At 39.6% G+C, this 14,188-nt stretch overlaps 1 protein-coding gene across 4 annotated transcripts; it reads left to right on the forward strand.

Moving 5' to 3' along the window:
* The first annotated feature begins 353 nt into the window (after positions 1 to 353).
* Positions 354 to 6,366, forward strand: LOC114138491 (uncharacterized). Of its 4 annotated transcripts, none has more exons than XM_028007797.1 (7): positions 354 to 500; positions 698 to 928; positions 2,451 to 2,642; positions 3,629 to 3,798; positions 3,910 to 4,059; positions 4,643 to 4,815; positions 4,899 to 6,366. In XM_028007797.1, exons 2-7 carry the CDS (start codon positions 713 to 715, stop codon positions 5,342 to 5,344), a joined length of 1,347 nt encoding a protein of 448 aa, XP_027863598.1. In that variant the 5' UTR covers positions 354 to 500; positions 698 to 712; the 3' UTR covers positions 5,345 to 6,366. The 4 variants fall into 4 exon arrangements, with proteins under 4 accessions (XP_027863598.1, XP_027863596.1, XP_027863597.1 ...); XM_028007795.1 differs by having other exon boundaries at positions 387 to 578; XM_028007796.1 differs by having other exon boundaries at positions 387 to 506.
* Positions 6,367 to 14,188: the final 7,822 nt, after the last annotated feature.

A 14,188-nucleotide genomic window follows, 5' to 3' on the forward strand; every position in this document is an offset into this window, starting at 1 on the left:
TTAAATAAAGTTATTGTAGACTGAAGCAAAGGAGCTATGTAAAAACAAAAAAAACCCAAGAATAATTATGCATTATTTAACTAATAAAAAATGTTAGTAATTTTTTATTTGGAAAACATTTTCATTGCATTTAATAAATTATTGAGTTATTTAAGTAATATATTAAAAATATGTTTTTATTTATAATAAATGTAAATTGTGCACATAACTTACTCGTGATATTTCGACTCTCCACATGTAGAATAGTACAGCTTTCTCAGGCTGCGATCAGTCTATCTGTACTTCCAGATGTTTACCACCAGGAGGCGGTGCAGTTTTGCTGCAAAGCTCCAGTATGCCGCTGTGTTGTCTTGGTGAATGTCGTTACTGTTGCATCAGGAAAACAGAACAGAAGAAGAAGAAAAGCGGAAACGAGATAGCAAAACATACCCACAGAGACTGGAGGTTTCTGCTGTGAGAGAGAAATGGACTGAACTGATGCTAGAAGATTATTGGAAAACGTTAGGGTGCTAATTTAGAAATGTTTTCGCAATATTCTGAATAGTAAATGTTGACTGATTAAAGAAAAACATGTCATGGTGGGTCGTTAGTTAACTTTTTTCTCTGTAAAATCTTAATATTTTTAGATGATGCTTCTAGTTAGGTTAGGAAAGAAGCTGTGGCTTCCCTTAAAAAGAAAAAATCTATTTTCTTTCAGATGCTGGGATAAATAATGAATATATACGCAAATATAAACTGCATTATGGGCCAGCTCATGTCATCCGAAGAAGAGCTTGCTGAGCTCAAGAAGACAGCTGGCTGTGTCATGTATGATGCCATGGTGGAGGGGGGGGCGGTTCCTGACCTCGCAGTGGTGCACCCTCTGCTCCTAGCCAATCAAAATGAGGATCCTGTCTCCCAGACCAGTCTTCAAGAACACCTGAAACAGGTAAACATCTTTTAAACGTGTTCATCCCGTTCTATCTGACGTAAATCTAACGCCGTTTTTAGAAAAATGTCACCATACCTGCATTGTAACATGGCGTATTGTCCTGGTCTGGGCCTGTTTTGGTTCCCAGGACCTGAATTTGCAGTAATTAATGGAACCTTGAATTTCGCTCCTTACCAGAAAAATCTGAAGGAAATGCCCAGCCACCAACCATTAAGCTAATGAAAAAAGATTTTGGAGTGGCCTATTCAAAGGCTGGACTTGAATTCGAGTGCATCAAAAAGCCTGTTTCTGCTCGTGGGCAGTTATCACACCAAATGGGAGCTGAAATAATTCATTGTGGTGAATCAGTTATTGAAATAATCGGCAACTAATTTAGTAAGTTATTAATCATTAAGTGGAATGTACAGACTCAAAACAAGGTCATTTGCTGAAAGAGCAACAAACTCAGAGCAGCAATTAAGCCAAAACAGTAAAAAAATAAATATACATACTGTATACATTTAAGAATAAAAAAACCTTTTGTATGTCTAACTCAGAACTTCTCAAGTGGCATAGTTCTAGTTTCACTTTGGTCAAATATTTTCAAATAAATAAATAAAATAAATGAAAATTTCCTATTGGACAATTTTTCATATCCAATTATTAATGTAAACTGTATTGATGGTAAGCCAATTAGTTGATTTAATTTTTTAAGGGCAACTATAAAGAAAAAACTAAAAATATATTGTTAATGTCATCGTATTATTCACTACACGGACTTATCTGTCTTAAGATAACACCAAGCTAATGCAAGTATTATAATCAAAAACAAATTCAAATTTGTCTAAATTTGTCTAATCATGGCTTAGAGCTAATAAGAACCATCAATTCAGTTCAATTACTAAAAATAAGAAATTTTAATACAGAATTCTAAAGCAGCTGAGAAAGATGCACTGTGTATGTGAGGAACGTTGCTTCAGTCTACTTTTCATAAATTACTTCATGAGCGGCATCGACTCAATCAGCCTGTCCCTCTCCTGAGGTTGATTTAACGAATATTTTATTTCACTTTTTGGCTTCCATTACTGACATGAAACATGTTTTCAATGATATTCCGATTTGTTGAGACGCACCCGCGGCCCGAAGGAAGCGAAGCACAGAGACTCGGTGTGGAAAACGTCTGAGTGGATGAAATGCTCATTGATCGGCCCTAAATCCACTGAAGTGCGGGCGGAGATTAATGGGAGGAGCGGGACGAGGCTGTTTCCTTGAATCAGTTAATAAAGAGGGATTGTGCAAAGTGAAGCAGAACTCTATAAAGGAGAAAGAAAGACTTGGAGGCCTGCTGGGGATTGTGACAAGGTCACACAGGGAAACCAGGGACCAATATGATGATGATGATGATGATGACAAAACCCCTTTTTTTATTAGGTAACAGTAAACATCTTACTTCCGCTATTGTGTCATATGTGTGTGTGTGGTTTTTTTTTTTTTTCTTTTTTACAAAAATACATTTATACATTTGCTTTATTTCCTTCAGATTCAGAGTGACCTTGGCAAGCGGGCACCCACCTACCTGAGGGATCTGATTGGTCGACTGTCTGCCTTCTCCGATGAGCCACGCCTGGCTGGCTTGGTGGGTTTAGCGGTCACCATGGTGATGGACGTGGCCTGGTCATCGAAACAGTCAGCAGGAGTGAAAGGGAGCCCAGCGGCTTCGTCGTCGTGTCAGGTAAAGCCTCTGTTCAAGCGCGGAGGGAAATACGTGGGAGCAAAAATGGCTTCTTGAAGTATTACCGAATTTTATTGACGCATTCATGTTCTGAATTATTTCGTCAAAATAATTCCACATCTTCATCCCCTATCAGCTTTAATAACTCAGTTAATAGATTGTTACATTCAGGGTCTGCGCTGATGAGCTCTCGATAAAACCTACTTGAGATAAGTTTTGTTCCTATACGTCAGTTAATGAGAACGCCACAAATTAATGATGTATTTTTAGAGAATTACCGAAAATAGATTCAGGTTGAATGTTGGTCGAACTTTCAACACGACCAACCTTGAGCTCTGACTCTTTTTCCACCATGTCTAAGTGTTTCTGTGTCATGCCCGTAACAACAATCTTCAGTGCAGACTACATTACTGAATGAAGAGGATTTATGTTCTTAAAGTGAAATTGTAATCACCCAGAGCTAGCAATGTCATAGCTTTTGCAAAAACTGGACATTGCAAATCAGCTACAAAAAAACTCTGTGCATCTCCGTTTATTTTTCATTGCAAAATCCTTTTGATGTTGATATAGAGCATCTAAATAACATCCACATGTGTCTGGACTTTGGCATAAGCTTCATGAAAAGTGTGAAGGCAGCAGATGCATCAAAGGTGTGAAGAACTATTTGACGGATGGAAAGTGTTAGGATGTAACCATGGAAACCTCGCCGATGGCATTTCAAGATGGTGAAGCAGAAGGTTAAGTGTTGTACAAGCCAAAAATGTCATTCCCAAAACTTAGACTTTTTCTTGTGCTCTGCAGCTTTTTGAGAATAAAACTTAATTTTAGCTAGTTCCTGTTTGAGCACCAACATTTTTTTAGGGCTTCTTGTCGCTTTAAATCCAAACAAGTTGCCGCTGGCCACAACCCCCAACTCAATATTTACACTCGCATGTGAAAATGGCTGCAGACAGAACCTTTTTTAAATGTTTAAAAATGTTTCGCAGCAGAGAGTGTGGGAGCTGCAGGAGGTGATGGAGGAGTACCTGAAGCGGTGCAGGATTAGCCTGAGCGATAAGAGGAGGCTGATCGAGGACTCGGTCCGGCTCGAGGCCCAGCTGAGCCTCATCCTCACTCGGCTGAAGACCTGTCTGCTCGGGGGCGGCTGTGACTCCAGGTACAGTGCAGAGAAGGAACTGACGGAGTGGAAAGGCAACGTGTTTGACACGCACATCACACAAGAGGTTGTGACGGGTTAGACGGCTCTTCTTCCTGTTCGATCCTGCAGATCTTTAAGACACTGGGCCTGCGGAGCCGCATTTCACACCCAGATGCTGGTTCATCTCGCTTGTTTTGAGGACAAAGCGGAGCCTTTATCTGCAAGGGCAGCAATGGATCAGTACCTGGAAGACCTCAAACAGATCATAGCTGCCTACAGGTGATGGACGGATGGAAGGAGAAAGGGAAGGACTAATGATATGATGATTAGATGAATGCCTGGATTGATTTATGAATGGATTGAAGGAGCATAGACACTCAAATCTGCCAAACTGTGCTGTTTAGTGTTTCTGCCGAATGATGGGAAATGTGTGAAAACTCATGATAATTATCTCTTTCTTTTTTTTGACACCATCTCCGAGAAACAAAAACATAAGTGTTCTGTGGAAGCATGGCCTTTACGAAGCATGCTGCTAGTGGGAGCCAGAGCAAGAGGAGAGACGGATTTTCAATATTATTCAGTATTCAGCTTAGCTCTGTCAGAAAAGTGCAGTGCCAACATTTCAGCTCGAGGTTAGTCAGTAAAGATATTCTGGCAGCCTGTCAATAGCTGCAACTCTTACATAATCAACACCACACATGGAAAATGAGACAAACTTTGTGACACTGCTCCACAATGTGCTGATTTAGTGCTTTGGGCGTTAATTGGTAAGAACTTTTAAGACACGTCTCGTGAAATGTCTCATAAGGCGACACATCCATCATCGTTCTGTCCTGTCAGACCTTGATCTTTCTTCTTTCAGGTGTTATAAATCTATTACGGTCTGTGTTCTGAAATGCCGAGGAGGTCTTCTGGCAAAATCTGACCATTCCCAAGATATGCCAGAGGAGGGCGCCATGACAGGCCTCACTGTGACAGACAGAGAGACGGGAAAGAGCGTGACCATCGCGCTGTCTGTCCTGGAGGATGAAATCGGTACACTTTGTTGATTGACCCTGCCAAATGTTACTTTGTGCATCAGTTGGGCTGTTTTTACTGAAATAAACTGTATTTACCAGGTCGGAGAAAGCTAAATTCTGGCACAGTCACGTCCTCCCAAGTTAACCTCGACCTCATCACTTCAGATATCTACTCTCAGGCATACCTGGACCACCTTTTCTCTGATAAAGGACCTGTGGCAGAGCTGGAGAATTACTTTGTCAATGCTAGCGAGAGACTGGCAATGCACAGAACTGATCTGCAACGTAAAAACAAGACGGGCGCGAGGAAAGCTGTAGAAAAAAGTGAAGATGGGCACGTTTTAGACGAGGCCCAGGTACCATCTGACAAAGAACGAGCAGAAACGAAACCGAAAGGAGAAGAGCCAAAGGAAAGCAGTGAGCGAGATGCGAGTTTAAAGTTCAGTATTGTCGAAACGGAGCCCGAGGAAAGCCCCACTCGCACACAGCCGGATTCAGCAAGCGCAGAAAGCTCGAGAAGTCAGTCCGCTGCTGAAGGGAAATGAAAAGCTGCTCTCATGCAGTTGAAAATCCGACCTTTATTGTTCGTAATTCACTCAGAAATAAGATCTTTATTGATTTGCTAGCAGAGTAGCAAACCTGAGTTGCAACCACCAGGGCTACAGGAAAATCAATTGCTACATGCCAGAATCTGCAGTATCACAACCGACTGGAGGCTAGAGTAAACTTTGGTTTTCAGTATTGTTATGAAATGTGTTCAGCTTCCTGTTAAAGACAAACAGCTGGTTTACTGATTTAAAAAGTGGCTGTCAGCTTGGTTCTGGTTCCGCTCATCTTCATCTTGACAACAGGCCAAAGATTCTCTATGTGGTTTAAGTCTCTTACAAACTCTAGATGTGTTTTCTTCACAATTCTACCAGAACTGTTTTTGTTTGTTCACCTTTTTTGTGCCACACTTTTTCCTTCCACTTAATTTAAATGCTTGGACACTGGAACACTACCAATCAGTACTATTTTCCTTTGATGTTCTAAGCCAAAACATAACATTTCTGCGTACAGACAAAGCAGTTGTTTTTGTTGAGTTTTTATGTGCTGTTAGCCAAACTTATAAAAATAAACAGAAATAAAATCTTCAAATGGTGTAAAAATAACAAATCTGTCTGCGTATTTATCTAGTAAGTTTAAAACTTAAGTTGATTTCTGAAATAAGGTAAACATTCTCCTCCATTTGTACAATGTGTAGTTTGCACTGCTCCAGTCTTCAAAGTAAAAATTTCTGATGATTAGATCAAATCATCAATACCCCAAAGGATTAGAGCATGTTTTAATAGCTACTTCCTACACAAATTAAATCACCTTTTCCTTTTATAAGGCCTTCTTTCCTCATGGATTGGTACAACCAACTGCTACTCCTTCTTTTTGAGAAAGTTGATGTACAACAAGCTCAGTAAAATTAGTGTATGAGAATGAACAGTTGGTTTGAGTTCCACAAAAAGAAACCAACCCAAAAAAAACAACAACAATGTGTTAAATGAACATGGGAAAACGTTTATAAAACAAATTGACATAATAGAGTAATAAAAGCATTGAAAACTATTTGCAGGAGTTCTTAATTTCACTCTGCAATTTACTTTTACTATATTTTTCCTACATTACTTTTCCCTGCTCATTTGTTTTTATTTGCAGTTCATTTTTTCTTGTCTGGTTTACTGTTAAGTTGAGCCACGAATGTTAACTGCTTGGCACATATAAGCAGCATTGTTACACCGAGACCACTTTGTTTAACACTACCATTTATAACTTTGTCTGTATTAACAATCCATTTTAAAAGGAAAGATCTTTCTAGGAAATAAATGTGAGAAAACAGAAGAAAAGTTTTCATCTCGTCTCAAACTGCCTGTGCAAATCTCAGCTACAGCTATAACGTCTCACTTTGTCTGCAAGTGATAATTGAATTTACACAACATATAAAATGTGCACATAAGTTTCACACAAAAAAATCTTAATTTATCCTTAGTGTCTTTCAACATTTATTTATGGCCTTAATGTCTTTGCTTTAATAGATTTATGTTTTTGCATATGTTCACTCTATACATGTCCAAACCATCTCAACGTTTTTCTCTTGTAAAATCGGTTCTCATCTTGCCCTGTATGCTGACGTGTTGGCGAACGAGTCAAAAGATGAAGGAAGGAAGCACATCTAGTGGAACATCAAGTCTTGTCATGTCTTTACATTGAGGTTACTTCTGTTGGATCAAATGTCACTGCTCCAAACACAGTCTGAGAGGCTCAAATTAGTCAAAAACATTTTTTGGCTCAGTTAATTAGCAAAATTCCATTAAATAAGGGCTGTCTAAGCACTGAGAATGCTGAGGTGAGTTAATGTTTATCACAGAAGATGGAGTGAGTGCATCATACAGGCTGACATTAAATAGTGTGTTGGTCATTACGGCATCTTTTGGGTGGCACATGCGAGAATTTCTTTACAGCAGTACATAGGGTACAATATCTGTCCATCGTATGCCTGTCATAATAATCAATAACTCCATTAATCGCATAATAAATTAAAACAAACTCAATCATTTCTAATTTCGTGACTTATTGTTTTCCTCTTTCTATCAAAAACTGGATGATAAAAGTCTTCTGTCTGGAGTTTTGGTCTCAACTAAACCTTTTTTTTTTAAGAATAATTTTGTTTCCTGAGACTTGGCAATTCATTTTATTAGTTGTTTCTGTTGTATTGTCTATTTATTTTGGATATTTAAAATATCTTCCAGTTCCAGTGTTAAATGTTCATTGGAATTTAAAGCTTATTGATCTTTGAGAATTTCTACATTATTATGCCATCATTAAATTACTGGCAAATTGTCTCAAAATAATACTATCATTTATCGCGATACCTTCTGGGACGATTAATCGTCCAGAAACATTATTTTCTGTGACCAAAGCCAATAAAATGCAGTTACATACATTTTATTGTATGTAACTTAAATAAAATGTAGTCAAATGCAATCCTCAACCTGAGAGAGGCTATACCTGTTAATCTTTGCAGGGTCACGGGGAGCTGGTGACTATCACAGGAGGGAACCACAGTGAGAAGCATTTTCAACAAATGAAGAAAACATGAAACAGTGGCTGGTCTATTCTTCAAGTGGACATAGTGCATCCAGGTTGCAAGACACAAATGGCCTCCCAAATACCTTGGGCATTTGTTCGAAGGTAACAAATACCTTGCTTCTGAAAAAAAAATAATGCAGAGGCCTGTGCTACAATTTTTTAAAAACACATCTTAATGATTCCCAAGACTTATGGGAAAATATGGGAACTGACAAGGGGAAGTTTTAGGAAGGTGTGCGTCCTGTTTCTCACCACCATCTCTCTGTCCTTGTGCGTGTCTTGTACCACCCTCACTAACTTCTTTACCCCGCCTGACCTCCTCATGCAGTACCAGAGCTCCTCTCTTTTGCACGCCACCGTTTACTTTCACTAAATGCACACAGACACAGGGACGTTTTCCACACTTCTTTGTCAACACCCTCAAGGCAAATATTGCATTTGTAGAGCTCTTTCTCTGCACTAAACCCTCCTGCTGCTGCTTTATCAAGAATTCTTATCCTGGCTTCAACAATTCTTTACACCGTCTTCAACAACATGGCTCATCAACTTTCACATCTCTACAACTACCTCCATCCAGCATCTCACCCTTCTTGAAGACAAGACTTTCCTTCTTGCTTGCTTGTTTTCTTTGTTCGTGAGCTTTAGAAATAACCCCTTCCATCTTTTCAACACGCTCCTATTTGTGTTTTTTCTTACACACAGCTTCCCTTGTGGCAGCATGTGCCTGTACCATAAGTTACAATCAATAGAAATAGATATATTTTTTTTAATTACCAGAATGCACCAATGCATAGGGTTTCCATTGAAGAATAGCACATTGTCTCGTGTGGTGGTGCATGTAGTAATATTTGGGAGTGCTGTGTACATGAAAGCTATGAAAATTAAGCGGGACACGTGTGGGTTTTGCCCAGTGATGGTTTGTGGAGAAAACAAAAACAGTTTCTGACTGTTGGTCCTGGTTTTGGTGATCCTGTAGCATATCCAGAGGGAAGTGACGCAATATGTTAGGATGCTCCTGATAGACGAGCGGTAAAAAGTCACCACCACTTTCTTGTAGGCTACATTTCTTCTTGGCACTGTCGACCCTTTGCACGTGACACCATGCTCTTCAGAAAGCACCCCACTCAGCCACAACAGACCTCAAAGCAACCTGTGTGTGCGCTAACTCTCGTGAGGCTTGTCAAAAAACAGACAGCCTATAGTATCAACTTTATTTAGTAGGTTTCACTGTAAGAATAGTCGGCTGTACAATAGACAAGTATGCAAACCAAACTTGTCATTTTATTGTCAACTTTTTTAGGAGGAAAGCATCCATGGTTTCTATTGATTAGTAACCAGAGAATGCCCCCACCATGATGTAGCTTACCATGTATGAAAAAACTAGATATAAATATCAAGAGTTTTGTACATTTTCAATTCTACTCCGGTATAGAAATCATGTGGTGTGAATTCAGGCAAAGTCGGCGATTTGATCAAATCAACAAACGACAGGTGGGAGGAGTCAGATCCTAAGCTAGCTAATTCCAAATTTGCAGTTTATGAGCCCCAACTAGAGGAGCTACTTCCACAGACAAGTTAGCTTGACTTGTGCAAATAGAAACCATAGCTATGCTGGCAAAAACAATCAAAGTCGCTCTGTTCAATATTCCGACATCCATCATGGCGCCTCAACCTGCTTAGGTAACATATAGTTGCAAAGGGTCAATGGGAAATCGAGAGGTTGATGCGAGATGGGAGTGTTAGCATACCATGATAGGAATGTACAATTCTGAATTTTCTTACGATTGATGAAGAAGAGACGTTGGCTAGCTTTGTTCATCCTAAAGTCCAGTATCCCCCGCCTTTGTCTTTATGGTTTTCAGAGCCAAGTTATTCATTGTTCTGGAATAAGGTGATCCATTAACACAAGAAGTTCTAGGTCTAAAATCAGTCAAACCAATGAATGTAGATTCCCGTTCATGTTTTCTCTTAGAGGGAAGACACAACTCAGACCAAAAGTGTTAAAATGAAGAAATTCTAGGTCATGGCAATCTATGGAAACAATGTCATCAAGAAATAAACCCATTTACACATACTTGAACTGAAAAATATGTTTCAAAATCATTCATAAAGCTGTTGCTGTGCCTAATTGAGATAATTTCCTGTGGCAAGAACATGTGTATTACCATGCTAGCAGCTCCTTTAAAAAAAAAAAAAGCTTTCTGGCATTTAAATAATGTGCTTTTTGCCACATTCCCAATGAAAGGTCACAGAGGCACCAACAAATCCCTTACCTGCAGAAGACGTGGACGTGAGAGCAAGACGCAAGCTGCAAAAGGCGGTGGGGACATTTTGAGTGACATGCTTGAGAGACATGGCACTTTTCCTTAAGTGCTTCTCACTCCGAGAGGCTGAAAAGATGCTTTCTCGCTCTGAGTTGCTGCCGTGTGGCAGGTGGGCGAGCAGCACCGGAAGGAGCTTTTGTGTGGCTGCCGGACCGCGCGTGAATGTCAAGGCGGGAGTGGGGGGGGTAGGCCGAGTGGATTTGTGTGTGAGTGTGCATGAGGGTCTGTGTCTTGATTAAAGGGAGATGAAACATCCAGGCATGTGGAAGACGAGTCTGCTTTCGTGACAATGATTGTGGGTGTGTGCGCAGCAAGCGAAGGCATGCCAGGGGCTGGGAAAAGAAGACATAATGGCGATAGGCAAAGAGGGGGGCAATGGAACTGGTAAACTCGTGTTGGTGTGTGAGTGTGCGCCAGGTTTTACTGCCAGTGAGTCAGGCTTCACAGCTCCAGTTACTGGTCTCTGTTCAATTAATGCTGTCTGACTGGGGCTGTTATTATTACTCCTTTATTCTCTTCCACTTTTTGTTCTAGCTGCTTCCAGATTAAGGTGACTTTAGCTTTCATTTGTAACCATTCATATTTAATTCCCTCCTCATTTTGCTGTGCTATTTAATCAGCCAAATCTTGTCATCTCCTAATTTTAAGCACACGGACGCAGCTCTTTCAAGTGACGCTCGTCCAGTGTGGTCAAATCTTTTAAGCTTGCTCTAACACTTCAGCTATCTTTTGATGTATGATTTGCATGTAATCTACACGTTCCAAGAACGAAGACGCGTTTTACACTCAAACATTATTGTTCAAGGGGATAATGAGCTGCAGCGCCTTGCAAAAGTATTTATTGTCGTTTGCACCTTTTGATCATGTCATACTTCAGTTTTAGCTGGAATTATCTGCATACTGAAAATCCTAGATCATTTGTTTGTTAAACTTTTATGTTTAACAATCCAAATCCGATTTTTAGATATGTTTGAAGGTCCTTAAAGGTACAGCTTGTACATTTTATAAAAAATATGTTTCTGTTTTAAACATAACAGTGCGAGACAGATAATCTGTGAAATTGACTGTATAGTGAGTCATATTTAATAAATTAGAATATGAGTTTAGATTAGGCTCATTTGTAAGAATAAAAGTACATTCTGAAAAAGTAAACTACCTTTAAGTAGGTATTCCACATATTTTTCATTAAACCCACATTTCTGTTTGTTTTTTTTATTGTTGTTCTTGTTCTGTTGTAACGTTCTAATTTAAATGTCATATTTTTCATTTCAGTGAGTGGAAAAACCATCATAATGAACAGATTATACAGGCTTTCAAACATCTGTGTGTGTAAAATTAACTTAAATAATGTGTGACAAAGTTCCTAACATAAATGGGCTTTTCGGTGATATTCTAATTAATTGAACGTTATGTATTTATTCCCAACATGCCCAGGTCTGTCCGGTCAAGTTTACCCTGACCGCAGGCCGTATGATCCTAAAAGGAGTCTCCAAACAATGAAAACATCATCCAGGGACTTACATTAGGGTCTTGATGCGACATGAAAGTTTGTGCCTGTACAGTCAGAAAGAGATCACACAAGTTTACGTGGCATGGAAGGAGTGCCTCGGCGAAACATTTGCTCTCGATGAGCATGGAGATCAGACTACGGCGCACCAGAGGGAACGTAGACAAAGATCAAAAAATGTTGCTCTTTGGACAAAAGAGTAAAACCGAGTTATCTAAACACCTGAACAGAGTCTTATTTGGTTGTAGTGCAATGCCAATAATGAATATCGTATAGTATTTCCTCCAACAGATCACAGCAAATTTGACGTGGGGACCCGTCTAAATGATGTCTTGAGAGCATCACTGCCACGTCAAGAGCCTTAATTGTTTGCGAGCCGTGCGCGCGTGCCGCGCCGACATGCTGCTCATCCTCTCCAGCACTGAGTGCGGGTGTTAGTCAGCGGCACGCGGGTGTTTGTGATTGCAGGCTGCATTTTGGTTGTCGAGAGAAGCGTCGCCGCGGCAACGGAGAATTGCCACAGTAACTCGAAATCATCACATCGCCCACAACCTCTCAGCAGAGAACAGTCACTGACACAGAGTAACCTGCTCTAAAGTGTGTGTGTGGGTGTGTGCAAATCTAAGAGAGAAGGACTAAGTGACAGGGGCGTCACCAGACAGAGCTTGTTCAGGGTAAGGATCTTTTAGCTTCCCCCCCACCCCCCAAACCACACGATAAATCTAATCACTCAATTCGCACATCTTTTCATTGTCAAGGTAAATACTTGTGTGGTAAATGCTTTCTAGGTTTAACGCCAACACACATAATGCTGAATATGAGAGTTCAAAATAGTGATGTAAATATACGAATATGAAACAAGAAAGTCAACTGCCTTAGGATTAAAGCATGAATCAAGGGGATGTTTTAACTGGGACCTATTAGGCAAAATTCACATTTTGCAAGTTCTTGTACTTCAATTTGGGTTTCTACTGCTTCTAAAAACAGCGCTTAAAAAAACCAAACACCCAAGCATTTGTTTGGTAATGACTTAATGTCTTTTTGTGTCTGGAAAAGGAACAGTCTGAATGTAAAGTCACAAATCAGCAGTCACTGCCCGTCACCTAGCAACCCAAGCGTTGTACAATGGCTGCTGGAGAAACAAGTGTTTTATTGTTGACTTACTGTCCAGAAACCACTTGTTGCATTCTTGCTGGTTGTGCAGGAAGCTCTACTTCTGCTTTTCAAAGATGTATGGATGTATAGTTGTGCATCTGTTTGCAGTGACTTTTCACATACGAGTGTAAACGTTGAATTGGGAGTCGTCCTGTCCGATTCAATTAAAATTATAATAAAATACAGTCACATTATAGTTAACTGATTCCAGTTGGTACAAGCTATCTCAACAAAGTCCAGCTGATTTCCTTGAGTCACTTATTTTAGATCTATATAACTTCATAACATTATTCCAATTTACCTGAAGGAAACTCCATGCATGTCCACTGTCAGGAATATAACAGCAGATCCACATTCAACAACTGTTGTCCAGGCTCCAAACCAGTCCGATCTGTATTAGAAAGTAGCAAAAAAAAAAAAAAAAATCTTTCATAGAAAACACTGTTTTGAATTCATGTCAAATTCAGACAGGAGACCTCAAGAAGACAGTTCTTTGGTCTGATGAAACAAGTATTTTCCTTTTTGGACATCAGACCACAAGCTATGTTTAGTTAACACAAAACGCTGCGTGTCGTCATAAACACAAAAACTCTACCATGCAGCATGGCATTGGCCGCATCATGGATGCAGAAAACGGCAATTTCTACATTTACCAACCTGACATGTTCATACAGAATCAGTGGAACAAATGAAGCTAAATGTGCATATATTAAATACTGACCTAAAGTTAGTGAACGTCTATGCAATCATTTACTTTACTTTTTATGCTCTTAGTGATTTCATAAGAATTTGCTCATAAGTCTGCTAATTCACTTAGCGTTATTGCAGAGTCACGGAGGTTATTTGAGTGATTTTCGTCCCTCAGGGCAGCCGCTGGATTCCACTCGCTCCACTCCAACAGCAAGATTAGAAGTAGCCTGTGATGCATAATCAATCATAGTTAACATTTTATGTATTAAAGGTCCATTATTGCCAGCTGTGAAAAGGGAACAACTGTGTTGTTCATTAATGTTTTAAATCCTCTAAAGTTGAAAGCTTCCTTAAAATCTTTCCCTTTACAGCACACACATAGTTTATTAAAACATTCTTAGTAACAAAAGCAGAAAATCTATAGTGCCTTATCAACCAACCTAGCTCTTTGTAGACTCTTAATAAAATTAATCAGTGGTGAACCCCACAACATTTTCTTAAAATGTACGTATAGCCATTTTAATGTTTCAATTTGAGTCGTCTTCTGATTTCCGTCTCAAAACAGGAAATGTGTGAATAAAAAAATGTGAACTATA

Source organism: Xiphophorus couchianus, chromosome 22 (assembly GCF_001444195.1).
Source record: "Xiphophorus couchianus chromosome 22, X_couchianus-1.0, whole genome shotgun sequence".
NCBI lineage: Eukaryota > Metazoa > Chordata > Actinopteri > Cyprinodontiformes > Poeciliidae > Xiphophorus > Xiphophorus couchianus.

Bases quoted from the DNA above. Each gene is read 5' to 3' on its own strand.
- LOC114138491 (XM_028007797.1), top strand. From the start codon at position 713: ATGAATATATACGCAAATATAAACTGCATTATGGGCCAGCTCATGTCA. The intron at 3,799-3,909 runs GTACAGTGCAGA...TCGATCCTGCAG, and splicing joins GGGGGCGGCTGTGACTCCAG to ATCTTTAAGACACTGGGCCT. The intron at 4,060-4,642 runs GTGATGGACGGA...TTCTTCTTTCAG, and splicing joins CAGATCATAGCTGCCTACAG to GTGTTATAAATCTATTACGG.